Source organism: Strigops habroptila, chromosome 2 (assembly GCF_004027225.2).
Source record: "Strigops habroptila isolate Jane chromosome 2, bStrHab1.2.pri, whole genome shotgun sequence".
Lineage (NCBI taxonomy): Eukaryota > Metazoa > Chordata > Aves > Psittaciformes > Psittacidae > Strigops > Strigops habroptila.
The window spans coordinates 112,834,496-112,849,340 of record NC_044278.2 but is presented as its reverse complement, the minus strand read 5'-3'; the positions used below and the strand labels follow the sequence as shown (position 1 = coordinate 112,849,340).

The 14,845-nt window shown below is 38.2% G+C and overlaps 1 protein-coding gene across 1 annotated transcript in view; it reads left to right on the top strand.

The window, feature by feature from the left end:
- Positions 1-4,723, top strand: part of MTNR1B (melatonin receptor 1B) — a 29,625-nt gene extending 24,902 nt beyond the window's left edge. Inside the window, exon 2 of the mRNA XM_030477119.1 lies at positions 1,448-4,723. Within this exon, the coding sequence (XP_030332979.1) occupies positions 1,448-2,316 (869 nt within the window). The 3' untranslated portion in view covers positions 2,317-4,723. The remainder of the gene's footprint in view (positions 1-1,447) is intronic.
- The last annotated feature ends 10,122 nt before the right edge of the window (positions 4,724-14,845 follow it).

The window sequence follows — 14,845 nt, the reverse complement described above, 5'->3', positions numbered from 1 at the left end:
CTCTTGAGATGAGCCAAGTTTCTGTATCTACAGATGGATAATCCCACTTTCTGTGAGGTTCACTAGCTGTTGTGCAAATACTGATGACCATGGTCTTCCCCTAAAGTGAATGGAAGAAGGTGAGCTCTCCATTCCTTAATTCAGGTTAAGCAAGCTACAGATGCAAAGCAGGTGAGGCCAACAGTATACAGGTGAACTTGGGTCATTTTTATGAGGAGTTAAATCATACATGGTTGGTTGTTTTATGGCTACCAGCTAATGATATCTTTATCCGCAGCATTATTTTTGTACTTAAGATTAAATGGAGAACTGCTTTCCTAGATGAGAACTAGAAAGCTCAAAATACGTGGAACTTAGGATCTAACTGCTCTTTTCAGAAAATAACAATGTTCCACACATGATTTTAAATGCTACTTGGGTATTTCACACATCTGTTGATGCCGTGAAGGACTTCAAGCAAAAAAAACGAGTAAGCAAACCAGAAATGTGTTTTACGCTAACTAAATGCTAAGAATCTAGAGTTTGTACTTCTATTTTCTGTCTCCTGGGAAGATCCGAGCGAATGATTTCACATTTAATGTTTCAGGAATATAGTTTACAATCCTACTATTTTATTAAAGTATAGTTAGGTACAATATCCAGAAATAGCAAACTGATGAAAAGGACACCGTTTAAAGACAGACAGTAAGTTTCGACCATACCACTAAAGTTTCTTTAAGTGTTGTCAGCAGCAAAGGATCTAAAGGCTCCTGCCATGAATTCAAATACTTCCTCTTGCATAAATACATTTTTCCTTTGAATAATTAGATATGCCTTTCTACAGAGGGTGGTGAAGGCAATTCACCCTTCCTTAGTCAATCAAATGGGAAAATAACTGCAATATGGGTAGGCCATTCCTAGAGAAAATATCTATACTACAGACTACTGTGTAGCAACTTCGAATATATATAAAACAACACATTCTTGTAATCCCTATAGACTTAATCTTTGTATATCCTTCCCCTTGATACCTGTCAAGCCTGTTAGCATTCCAGTGATAGGTTATAATGGCATAATGGCTTGCCTACCTGGTACAATTTAGACTTGTTTTCTTTTCCCCTTATTCAATCCAGCTGTGCAGTTAGCTACACTGAAGCATATCAACACATGCTTATGCAATGGCTTGCTGGTGGTTATGTTTATTAAAGATTGAAATAGAAAAGTAGGCTATAATTAGGCCATCGACAGATTTGAAACATCATGTTGCTGCAGACATTTATGGGGTGTTCTAAGCTGAATTGTAAAACTACTTTCCATACAGACCTATTAGTTCTATATACCTGCTGCTTGCTGACATCATCAATAATTTAGTATTGCAGCTATCTATCTGAAATTAAACATCACATTTTCTTCTTGTTCACAACTATGCTTGCTTTCAGACTTATGTCTCTATTTTTCTTTTCCTCAGGTAATGCATTTGTGGTGAGCCTAGCTTTGGCTGATCTGGTGGTGGCCTTGTATCCATACCCACTGGTGCTCTTAGCTATTTTCCACAATGGATGGACGTTGGGTGAAATTCACTGTAAAGTGAGTGGCTTTGTGATGGGACTGAGTGTAATAGGCTCTATTTTCAACATCACTGCAATTGCAATAAACCGATATTGCTATATATGTCATAGTTTTGCCTATGACAAAGTGTACAGCTGTTGGAACACGATGCTGTACGTCTCCTTAGTCTGGGTATTAACAATAATTGCAACTGTGCCAAATTTTTTTGTTGGCTCTTTAAAATACGACCCACGCATCTATTCATGTACATTTGTTCAGACTGCAAGCTCCTACTATACAATAGCTGTTGTGGTAATACACTTCATTGTCCCTATCACCATTGTGAGCTTCTGCTACCTTCGAATTTGGGTTTTAGTGCTTCAAGTTAGAAGACGAGTCAAGTCAGAAACAAAGCCAAGGCTGAAGCCAAGTGACTTCAGAAACTTTCTTACCATGTTTGTGGTTTTTGTGATTTTTGCCTTTTGCTGGGCACCTCTAAATTTCATCGGACTGGCTGTAGCCATTAATCCTATGGAAATGGCACCAAAAGTTCCTGAATGGTTATTCATTATAAGCTACTTCATGGCCTACTTCAACAGCTGCCTTAATGCAATAATATATGGACTTCTTAACCAGAATTTTCGGAATGAATACAAAAGAATTTTAATGTCACTGTGGATGCCAAGACCTTTCTTCCAGGACACATCCAGAGGAGGAACTGATGGTCACAAGAGCAAACCTTCTCCTGCTTTAAGCAACAATGACCATGTGAAAACTGATACCTTGTAAGCATGTAGTAGTCAATGCAAGAGTTTGTCATGGAGAAACCCAAGAATACAGTGGTAATGTTCTAGTCATTCTTGCTAACTTTTGGGGGCTTTCCATTTAGATGGCACTTTGTGGTTGGAATACCGCCTTCTTGATAAAGCACATTGCTCTGAACTCATGATTTCTACAAGATATCAATTGAAAATGTAAATCAGAATTAAAGGAGCAGGTGAACACAAGCTGTTTGAGTTCTGAGAGCTGACTTCTACTCCAAGACATATGAATGAGGCATTTTTTTACTTCAGTGGGACTTTTGCATTCTTTATACAACATCAGGTACTTGTCTATGGGTACAGCAGCTCATCAAGGCTATGGAGTGATATTTTCCGCCCTGCTGTGTCTGAACAAAGAGGATGAAGCAGATGATAGTCTGTTCTCCACATACAAGCTAAATATCACATTTCTGTGCATGTACTGGTGGCAGTAGCAGTATAATTGAATCAAACTTGTAAATTGGAGAGCATATTTGTGTAAAAGCAAATATTAACATTAGATCCTTTTCTCACAGGTTTTTCATACTTACATACATTGAGATTGGGAATACAGTGTATTTACTTTGTTCATCTTTTGTGGTCGATTTTATGGTAATACAAATGGTTGATTTCTTACACTCGTACTTTATACAATATTCCTCCTTTAGAGAGGATTGAATTCTCATTGTGCTCCATTTATTTACCTAAATATATACATCCAATGTCATTTAACGCACTTTAGCACACTTCACACATTTGCAACAGGCTGGAAATTATGGCATATGACCTGTAATTATCTGAAATGGCAACTGGTCACCAGGAGGGATATCCTATATTATCTTAAATCACGCTAGACCAAAAGAAGGCGGCCTTTTGACTATAATGGTAATTGAGATACTCGCTTTGCATGTCTACATCTAATCTTGAATAAAATCTGCTGTTGGTGTTTAATCTAAGATAACCTTCAAGGTTCCCTAGAATGGACGTATGTTTCCTTCCATCTGTGATGATAAACATACATCCAAGGATAAAATGATTTGCTTTGTGGAGGTGCTGGTCTCCTTTCATAGGCTTTAGAAGGAGTTTTGATTACTAGTTCAAACATCTCATTTTGGATAGCTAGACAGGGATTTACCTTGCCTAATTGGGAATGTCTCCAGTGTGGGTGTTTGCACACAATGTATTTTCTAAAGTCTCATTCTAGCCCATGGCATTCTAGGAAATGGTTAATTTTAGTTTGAAACAGGCGTATTCTCCTCCCCATCCCACTGGGGCAGGGCTGAGGGGAAATCAGTGCTTAGTTGCTGGATGGGCTTAAACTACAGCAATGATTTCCCATTTTCTTTTCAAACTCAGCTCAAATTCAAAGCAGATTTCTTCTTTTTCAGGTAACACATCGTAATAGTAAGCATACAGAGCAGATTCCAATTTGGGCTATACCCCACAGCATCGCAGTAATTTACACAGTGTGGTTTGTATTATCTCTAAATCAGATTAGGGATCTGTGTGTAAATACACAGTCAGTGAAGTTATTTTAGCATTATACCTGAAATGCACATTATTATTACTAGTGCTGTTCATGGGAAAGGAGATGGGCTTCTGGTAAATCCATGTCAGGTACTAAAATAGGAAAAAGAGGAATTCAGGTTGATATCACATTCCAGTTCAGGTTTCCTGACCTGGCTATTATGGAAAGTATTTCTGTAGTACTGTTAATTTGTTCAGCCAATATACTGCTCCTGAAGTCAGAAAGATTTATGAAACATCACCCTTGTGTTGTTACACTTATAGAAAAACAAAGAACCACAGTATTCTTAATGTTTTATTTGCTTGCCAAAAGTCTATGTAAAGTACAGCAAAGTAACAAATGTGATAATTCTTCTAGCTTCTTTCTCGTTCTTCAGATAATTTCTAATAAGCTCTGAAGTTCGGTACCCTAGGACTCATAGAGTATTAGCCTGATGAAAGCTGAATAGGGATAAGAAAAAGATGGGACAAATTTAACCTGGTGGTAGATAACAAAAGTATCGTAGCTAAAAGTAGCAATCATTAATACGTAGGTTCTACTTGGAACCTACCCACTAATAGGTGATATGGTTATAACATGATTTGAAAGTATGTTCAGGAATGACATATCAGCTCTATGCAGATTTATATATCTTTGAGGAAATAATTATTTCCATTATATAAAAGTATTTATACCAGCATATCAGATACAGAGACCTTAAGAAGGAGGAGGAGGAAAATCAGGCAAATCTAAGGCCTTGGAACAAAATCTGTTGCCAGAAAATTTGGAGTGTTTTCAAGCATTTAAAGTTAGCTGTTATTTTCTGTTTATCAAAAGAAATAAGTCTACTCTAGAATTGTTCTTACAATAGAGCCCTGATTAAAAAAAACCCAATAAACAACTTAAGAACACATTTAGATAATAATAATTACTATTATTTCCCAATTGTATTTTTAAAGAACTGCCCAAGCCTGGGAATTTTCCAATGAATAAACAGCTATGGAAGATTATATATATTTCTTAATATGTATATAACACAATTTTGGTCATCTGAAGAATTTCTTGCATTTAAAGGTATTTACAGATTTAATGGAAAATGTGGAAGACTATTTTCAGTCATCTATCCATATGCTGCTACTTTAACTGGATCCTGCACACCTGATCTATAATAATAATAATAATAAATATTTTCACTCAAGTTATAATGAGCATACAATCAGACTGCTGTGGGTGTCAGTTGTAGAACACTTAACTGATTCCTGTTCATCGTCTTGGTAGTAATACCTCCAGCTCTAGTGAGAAACAAAATGACTAAAAACATTTTATTAAAACTCTGTTTTTGTAAATATTTTTGTGGCATAATTTTACTCTGGGGTAAGAACTGCATTAAATGTATTGTCAAAAAGAGTATACTCTGAATTTAACATCTGAAGTTGGAGATGGAAACCACAAAGAATGTGACCTGCTGTGTGTCCTACTGGACCTGGTCACAGAGGTGGAACTGTCACATTCATTAATTGTAGAAACTTTTGTACTCACCCTGAGAGCTTTAGTCCTTGGGGATAGTTGGGAATGTCCTAGGGAATATAGTTGGTGTCCTCTTACAGAACAAGTTAATGTCACGTCATTACACAGGCAAAACTCCAAACAGTTCAATGGCCGCACAATGAAACTTGAAAGGGCTGTATAAAGAATCATTCTTTGGAAGAACAAAGAAGAGCTACTGTCAGCAGTAACAGCATTTTAAAAATCATATTTTATGTCTGAAATACAAACCAACTCATTTTACTCATTTGTCAACTTACTGAGGTTTCTTTTCACCTACAGTCATGTGATAAAACCAGCTAAAAGCATAACAACTGATATTATAAGCAGTGATAAGTGAGGTCTGTTGTTGCCAGCTGTGTTTTTTAATTGCAAAATAATGAACAGTGAGGTTTTGTCCTTAGGTGAAAAACCTCATTGCAAACCATTTGTTTGCATGTATTTAATGTAAATATAACAGTTTCAGAGTGTAAGTGCTAGTGATGCCAACGCTTTTCAAATAGTAAACCCTAATTCAGTCTTTAACCAACTGCAGCCTTTTTGTCATGCTTTAATTGCTATGTCACTGGAATCAATGCAAATTTTGTGTTCTTAGGGCTAGATTCCTGCAAGGGTTAATTAGTCTTAGTCTAGAGATTTAGACCGTAGCACAGCAGGAAATAGGAATATCAAACAACACTGCATCATTAAACATAATGCATCAAAATGCTTCTTTTTTCCCCCCTTTGCCTTGAAGTGGCACTAATGTTAACTTGGCTGTCATTGCAACACCATGAAAGCCTGTTCTGCTGCTAAATTTCAAGCTGATATTTAGTATTTAAGAGAATGTTATATAATTAGCAGACACAAACTACAAAAAGTTACTGCTATAATTGTTCTGGATGCACTTGGGCTGCAGGTTGCAATGCTCAGCTTCAGCTGGAAATGCAAAAAGTATATACAATGGCTCTAACAAGCCTTTCTGCTGTATATCATAAATTTTTATGGCATTCAAGTCATCTGTATTAAAGCACATTCTGCATACGGAGATTTTTTGCCTGGTTTTATTGTGTGGAGAGCAATTAAAAAGAAAAACAAAACCAAAACCCAACGTGACAGTGTCCCATATATGGATACCATCTTTCAAATTCATTATACACAAGGAACTAGAAGGCCTCAAGTACCGTTTCCTTCGGGAAAACTATACAGGTCTTGGAGTTTTATGCTCCAGCTCATTCTCTGGCTATAGTTCAAAAAGATAACACTCGCTTGTTGAACAGCTCATGCCATCATCTTAACCTTTCCTATGCAAAAAAGAAATTGCATGGATTGAACTGAAACCTATGAATCAAAAATTAGGTTATTTGAAAGAATTTGATGCGCTACTGATGTATTTAGTTCTGTGTCCTTCCTACTCTATCCCAGAGGACCAAGGCTTTGTTACAAGAAGGTTTTCATCCCATGTTCTTTGCAGCCTGAGGATTCTCCCTCATGTGCTCATTTTCATGGAACTAGGAAAGGATTTTACAGTAAATTTGAATGTGACAAGTGTTAGAAACAATCAGAATAAAATGGGAGTATTTTGTTTCCTTTTTTTCCCCTAGATGATATTTCTTACAAGTAGTTTGAATGAGATGCCTTATCGTTCAGTAATACAAAGCTAATACATGCAGTATTTTTCTTGGTTCCACAGAAAACTCAAAGTAGAGAGTATTGGTCTGATGTCTTACAAGTATTAGTATTCCCAGCTTAGACAAGGCCTCCTCATGACCAAAAAAAGGACAAGAAGCCAGCACTTCTGATGGCTTTCAGTTCTGGCTTCCTAGATTTACTCCACTGAGGTCCTGGGCTCTGCTCCCACCCAAACCCTAAGACCACTCCATAACCTCAGCATTTATGGGCCATGCTGAAGCAGCTGAAGAGAGGATGGTGGCTCCACAATGTCAGGTTCCTTGTTCCTCATGATTCAAAGGAACCTGAGCCTTTTTGAGATCTATAATTCCCACTGGTCCTGTATGGCCCATACATGTGGGTGAAGGAAGACTGCAGAGCTGCTGTAGAGTTTGGTATGGTGGCAGCATACACATAAGGATAGCTAATAAACATCAGCTACACATATATGTGGACATATAATACCATACATAAACATACAAGCTCTTTTGCTATGTCAGAAAAGATTCAGCAGAGTGGGATTAAACTGTTATTTATCCAGTTGCAAAACCACTATGAGTCTTTAGGAGGGGTGCAATCAAGAAATGAAGACATAGTAGCTGTGTTGGAAGGTCTGATCTTACATCTTCAATTTGACCCATAAAGTGCGAAAATCTTGCTTGAAATTTCCTATTCCACCCTATAATCTTATTTTCTCAAATTTAGGATAAAATGATCACTTACATTGGCAGAAATGGGATAAAGGCATGAACAGTTCTGTAACACAAACGACTTTTTACCCAATTTTATCTCTCTTTTTTACCCTCTCTTTTGGAGGATATGCACAATCTTCTCTCTCTAGGCCATAAGTAGTTAACACATTCTTTGGTTCCAAGTGGCTGACAGTTCACTTGTCTGTTGTATTTAAGCAGTGTCTTCGTAGTGTTAATTGGACAAATTGTAACACAGCCTTTAAAAAGGAAGAAAACTTGTTTTTTAAATTGTCTTAAAAGAAAACACTTGGAAAGCAGCAGTTTTATCATCTCATATTTATTGCATGCCTTATTTTGCCTTTACACATGCTGATAAACCTCCTCACCTGCAGTGTGAAGTACCAGGAAAAGAAGCAGGCACTCAAGTGGAAAGCAGGATAAAATGCTATTTGTAATATTCATCTTTCTTCTCTGCTTTATGACAGCGATAAGGGCTGAATCATTTCCTATGGTTCTTCAGAGACATTAGCTGCTGGAAGGATAATAGCTATCTCTTCATGCAAACACAAATGCGTTTGACTGAGGTCGCCTGAGTGTTGTATTAGGTTCTTTTGAAAGAAGGAGTAAACTAAACCTAAGAGACCTTTTTCAGATACCCTCATTCCAGATAATCATTGCATAGCTTGTTATGGAGCCCCTGTGATTCTTCATCATAGCTCTTTTCATTTATATTTACTGGATTGGCATAGGCTGCAAGATTTACCTTATGATTTTCAAAAGCCCAGGATTCTCTCTTTGAAGAAGCAACTGGCCTTTGTAAAAAAATCACATCCTCAGCTTTGAATTTTAGCAGAAGTCTATGATTTTCACACTTTATTTAAATGTTAATGTTATTTTCTAAATTTCAGACTTCTAAACTGCTGCACTATTTCCAGACTTCACAATGAAGGTTTTCACTTTAAAATGACGTTTCCTCTAGGTTATACAGAAAGGATTCTCTGTAGTTACACAGAGAAAAAGACAAGGGTTTTAGCAGACAAAAATATACCCGTGGTCATAGCTGAGTTGTTCACTGATTAGCTACACTAAAGTAGAGAAAGGCACTTGGAAAAGACCATTTAAATCCCCCATGCAGCCACAAAACACGCTAGAAGCCTCATCCCATGTGCATGAGTAGCAGCAATCTATAGGTAGAATTGATGTATTTACACAAGATATACATGCACAGTTTCTAGACCCAGTTAGGACCAAGCTGCCAATGGTAATAGTGATGCTGCCTTTTGGTGTAGGAGCCTCCACATTACAGATTTCATTGTTCAGTAGGGTAGCAATATCATACATGGCTACTACACAGCATCTCTTCTGCCACAAGTATATGTTCTAAGTCCATAAAAGGCAAGTAAAACCATCCTAGGATTTCATGTCATGGTAAAACAGGAAGGAGGTCTCTCGACCAGAGCGGAATCAAGTAAAAATCTTCAGGAGCTCAAAGACAATATGAAAAAGGATCAGCTGCCAATTCTGTCCATTATTTACTATTTCCTTCAATCAGTGCATCTACAAAGTTTCAACTCTCTTTTCCTGGAGCAGAAAGAAACAACAGGAGATGATAGAATATCTACCTATTCTATGCATTTCTCCCTATATTCAGGGGCCAGCTACAAGGACACGGTGGTTATGCTTACTACATATACTTCGTCCAAAAGACTAGATTCTGAGGCATCCATGAGCTAAAACAATATAGTTTTAGATTTGCCTGATTCCTGCATATAAGGCAGCCATGCTAATGTCTTTTTGCTAGTGGATTAAGCCACCAAGCTTAATCCACTAGCATATTAACCCACCAAGCACACACAAGTATATGGGGTCCTACAGATTTCTTAATGGCACCTCTTAGTTGCCACAGGGCCATGTTTGTAAGCTGCATGATAATTTTCTAGACTCAAGTCCTCAAGATACGGAGAGTAGGCTCACTGGTTTTAGCTTGATTTCACCAATGCTCCTTCCCTTTAACAGTTTCTTAGTGTACTGCATATGAAATACCAGGTACGGTCTTTCTCCACTGATGAGTAAAAACTGCAGGCAAATAAATCTAGAATCATGTTCAGATAATAAGCGAACAATAAGAAGATCATACTTATTCCCTTTTTTCATCCTAATTTTCAGGTTTTGAACTCATAGACACATACACTCATTTTTAATCTTAAACTGAGGGTACTTCACAGGCTAAATGATATATCAATTTCATGAAGGTGACCGGGTTTCCTTTCAGATTAAGGTACTATATACAGGAGGCAATGAGGCTGTGTTTAAGGCATGTATGACAAATAACCTGTGGGAAATGTGTAGACTTCTGGACAAACCCTAGGACATTTCTGATCATTTGAAATGCCTTTGCATAGGTTGGTCAGTTGGAAAACAAGGAGTTAGCAGCAAATTTTGGTGGGCAAGAAGGACTGATGGACAGGCAGCAAGACCCCTCCTAGAGCTGCTTGTTTCCTTTAATCAAAACCAGCAACAAAACCAAAACAAAAACTCATCAAACTCATGCATTACTTGCACAGGAGTAATAAGGAGGTGTAGTCATTATAAGCAGAATTACAGAACCCTGTGGAAGGTAATTAAATGTTTTCTGACATACTGTGCAGTTGTAATTGAGGTCTGCTGGGGCAAAAAGTCTTTGAGCAATTATTATTTACTCATTAATTCAGAAAGGTCCTTTTTATTTACAGCCATTTGGGCTTAACTAACTACATAGAATATTTCTAGTATCTGAAGTCTGTTCACTATTTGTTTGGAAACAAATACGACACATCCACAGTAGGTAAGTTAAAACCCTGTATTATGTCACCAGGATGGGGGCTAGAGCCTGTTACACAGCATTTAGAGACACTCCCACACAGATCTGAATCATACTGTGTGCGAAGAGGTGGACAGCTCTCCCTGTTGCCTCTCCCTGAGTGACTCAGAGGGGCTGCTTAACCCCAGAATGTGGAGGATTTTCTGCAGGGAACCTAGCAAGGAAGCAAACTAAATCAGGTAGGCAGCTGACATGCAAAAATCAATGGAAATGTTTAGGATTTTAAAGCTTTGCAACATCAATAATGCAAGAATTACTTTCAATAATTAGAAACATTAGTGTAGCTTTGCAACATCAATAATGAAAGACTGCCACCAAAGAAAACCTCACATTTATACCGCTGCATTGTAGTGGGCTGTGGAGATTTGGAAAGTGATGGGTAACTCTACAGGCCATGTACCAATTAGTTTTGAATGTGGTATATACATCCCTCAAAACTAAGGGTCTGTTTGAAACAGTGTTTTCAACTTTCTCTGTATTTCTACATCACCACTTTCCTTGGGTAAAGCAGTTCAGGTAATGAGTAGTTTGTCAGCTTCATTTCACACAAACATCTTTAGTTCAAGCACCTATCCGTACAGCAACTACTTTTAATAAGTGAATGACTGAAAGCGATTAAATAAATAAACGTCACTAAAATCAAAAAACCATAATTGAAACTAATTGACAATAATAATTATGTCTAATGTCATTTAAAGCAGGTCTTTTTCTTACAAAAAATCGTCAAACCTCTAAAATGTTTTCCAACAAAATCATGGACCCCTACAAAACCAATTAAGCTAACTGAGAACTGGCTTGCTTTTGCAGACCATTTAGAAGTCTGTAGTCTCAAGTGATGCAGAGATCTCAGGCTGAAAAATCACATCCAGAAGAGAAACAATTCCCAAGGCTGAGAAACATAACACAGTCTAAAAACTTAATAAATTCAATTCAGATGTCAGTGGTGGATAGAGCTGAACTGTGGAGGACTTGACACATAATTCAATAAAATGTCAGCTCTCCAAGGAAGAAAAAGAATGGTTCCCAAAATAACCAAGGGAAATACCTCCACTCTTATCAAGAAGGGAACTGTCTTAAAGGTAGACATAAGGTTTATATCGCTCATGTTCTCCATTTAAATTATCTGTTAGGTTACATTAAATCCCAACAGTGACTCAGTCCTGACTTTTCAGTTGTTTGTAGATCAAAGTTAATTCGAAACCTTGCTGTGCATTCAATAGTAGGTTCTTTCCCCCAAAGGTATATGTATTGTGTGTATCCAAAGTACCATACAATTAGTGTCACACATCCTATCTGTAGCTGACTGATGAAAATGTTTCTGTCTGTGGCCTATGCCCAACCACTGATCACTTTTCTTCACATCCATTGGCATAACTGTCCATGTAATTGCTTCCTAGCAGAATTCATTTGATAAAATTAGGGCTACAAGAGATCTACTTTAAACTGTTAATGAGAAGGTAGATCATGTCCTAATTAATAGGATTAGACAGCAGTTCCACCAGCACTTATGCTTGCAGATCAAAGGTTCAGAGTCAGAATCAGTAGAATGAGGCAAGTGAAGCTCTATAAACCTCTGGACACACCTGACCTCCAACGGCAGACAACATGGGAGAATCTTTCTTTGTATATAGGTAATTAATGTTTTATGAAATCACACAGGACAATCTGCTTTTAGTCTTCTTCAGGAGTAAGAACTTGAAGGAGGGGAACTGGAGTTTGGAATCACAGCAAGAAGAACCAATATCCTTCCAGATGCCTTCCAGGCAGACTGGAATGCTTGGGCTTGGTGGCAACCTGTCCTCCAACCAGGTGCCTGAGGGTGGGAAGTGCAGAAGCAGGTGAACATAAAAGATTCTACTCTGCTCTTCCCACTTGGAGCACTGTGTGCAGTTCTGGTGTCCTCAACATAAGAAGGACATGGAGCTGTTGGAGCAAGTCCAGAGGAGACCACGAGGATGATCGGGGAGGGGGAGCACCTCCCATATGAAGACAGGCTGTTCAGCCTGGAGAAGAGAAGCTGTGTGGAGACCCATAGCAGCCTTCCAAGGAGGCCTACAGCCAGTGGACAACTCCTCTTCCTCCAGCTGCAGCAAGTTTAAAAATCTGATTGTAAATGCATAGCAGGCTGACTATCCTGAAGTGGTCAAATCATGTAGCAAACTGTGAAGAAAACTTAATAACCTTCATTCCTTTAAGTACATATATTAAAGATCTTTTCTGGTTGTATAAGCTCACTCTGTAGAAGTTTCACTCTGTGGTAGCTCTTTGCCTAATAACTATGGAGAAAGAATTGTTCTTCTCTACCTTGCACGTTTATTCCTCAGTAATGGCATTGTGCTGAAAAGGCAAATCTATAAAATACTGTAGCCACTTTTAAAAACTAAGGGAAGTAAGCAGTTTATGAAAGTCAGATAGAAAAAAAGACTTGAACAGAGGAGTCCTGATTCCTTTGTACAGGAGGAAGCATCCGCAGTGCTTCCAGATTAGCCGAGGCCACACTGCAAGTGTTGTACACTTACAGAACTGCACAGCCTTTCCTTTTTAATTAACTCACAACTTGTGCTGCTCAGAGGCCAGTGACTGGAACCCTGCTGTGCTCAGGCACAGCACCATCCGACCTGCAAAACTCACGCCTAAAGGCTGACAGCAGGTGGAAGAAAACCAAGATTATAATCCTCCTGTCATAAAAGGGAACCAAGGTTCGGGAAAAAGCAAGCATTTTGCTTGAGGTGGCACGAAGTTGCAAACCTATGAAATGATCATGGGTTACTGAAGCTGTAACCCAGCTGAGAGCTGGTTTCACCCCCCCCTTGTCAAAGGGAATCTAAACTTTGAAAAACAAATCCCAGTGATTTAATTAGGTCCCTTGTTACTGATTAATATGAAATAGTTGTAACACTTGATATAACAGTACAAACTGTACCTATGTTGAAATAGCAGATATCACATACTGGTTCTTGGCATCATCAGAAATATGGAGGCACATCCGTACTTTAGTCAAGGTATAGGCCACAGAATTCCCATACAGATAACAGAAACAGCATTGCACTAGATACTGCAGGCACTGGGATTTCAAGGCCTGCATTTATCCTTAAACAAATCAAGAGTTTGATAAACAAAACAAACCATCAAGAAAAAAATCCCAGCAAATACCTAACGTGTGCAAATAGCAGCCTCTTTTGAACTCCGTGTTGCAAGCACTGTATGGGTACCACCACCTGACAGAGCTATTTCACACCTAAACAGGCATATATATCTCCACAGATATACCTTTAGACTGCTCTGCATGCCAAAGCTATGCTGGTAAGGATACCTTATTCTTTCCTGTTTATGCTGTTTCAGTTTGAATAAATAACCAAACTCTCAGCACAACAGCCGAAGAAGTTCCTTTCATAATACTGGTTAAATAAATCACCTCTGAGGCGAGAAACAGATTCACCTCCTCAGGCCAACAGCTTCCTGGTCTTTTTTTTTATTTCAAATCTAAAAAGAGCATCTGAAATATCTGTCACGATCACACTAACAAGTGGAGAGTCTGCCAATTGCTGACACCAGGACGTCACCGTGTTATGTAGATGGAGTTATGGTAAGGTTTACAGCTTGGTCACAGATTTCCTGTATTTGATGTATGAGTTTGAGCTCAATTGCTAGATACGAAATTCATAAGGGAGCACTTAAATCCATACGAGAGCAATCCAAAATGACATCACTCATTAGACCACATTTAGATTCTACATCTAGTTTTGGCCCCACTGATGCAAGAAATAAACTTAAATAATCAATAAACCGGAGCAAGCTCAGCATAGGGCCATGAAGGTGACGAGGGCTGGAGCACTTGACCTGAAAGAAGAAGCTGGGGGAGCTGGGCTTGTTCAGCCTAGAGGTGAGACAGCTTCAGGTGGACCTAATAGCTGCACTCCAGTTTCTACAAGCTGTATATCTGACATCTCTTTCATCAAGATCGAAAGTGATATTATTTCAACAAAATTAGGGGGACACTATGCTACTCGAGATAGGCAATTGTTCTACTATATTCTTTGTAGTCTCTGCCTAAAAGTGTTCAGCGCACAGAAATTCACTGTTGGATTATAAACACTTAAGACACAGAACTAAAAGACTAAAAATAAATCTAAATCTAAAAAAAAAAAATAAACGAATATTTGTATTCTGCTCATTTCTTCCTGCAGGCAAGTGTTAAATCAGTATCTTCATTAGCTGTAATATGTCACTTGCTCTTACTTCCATTCAAAACAATTGCTTAATT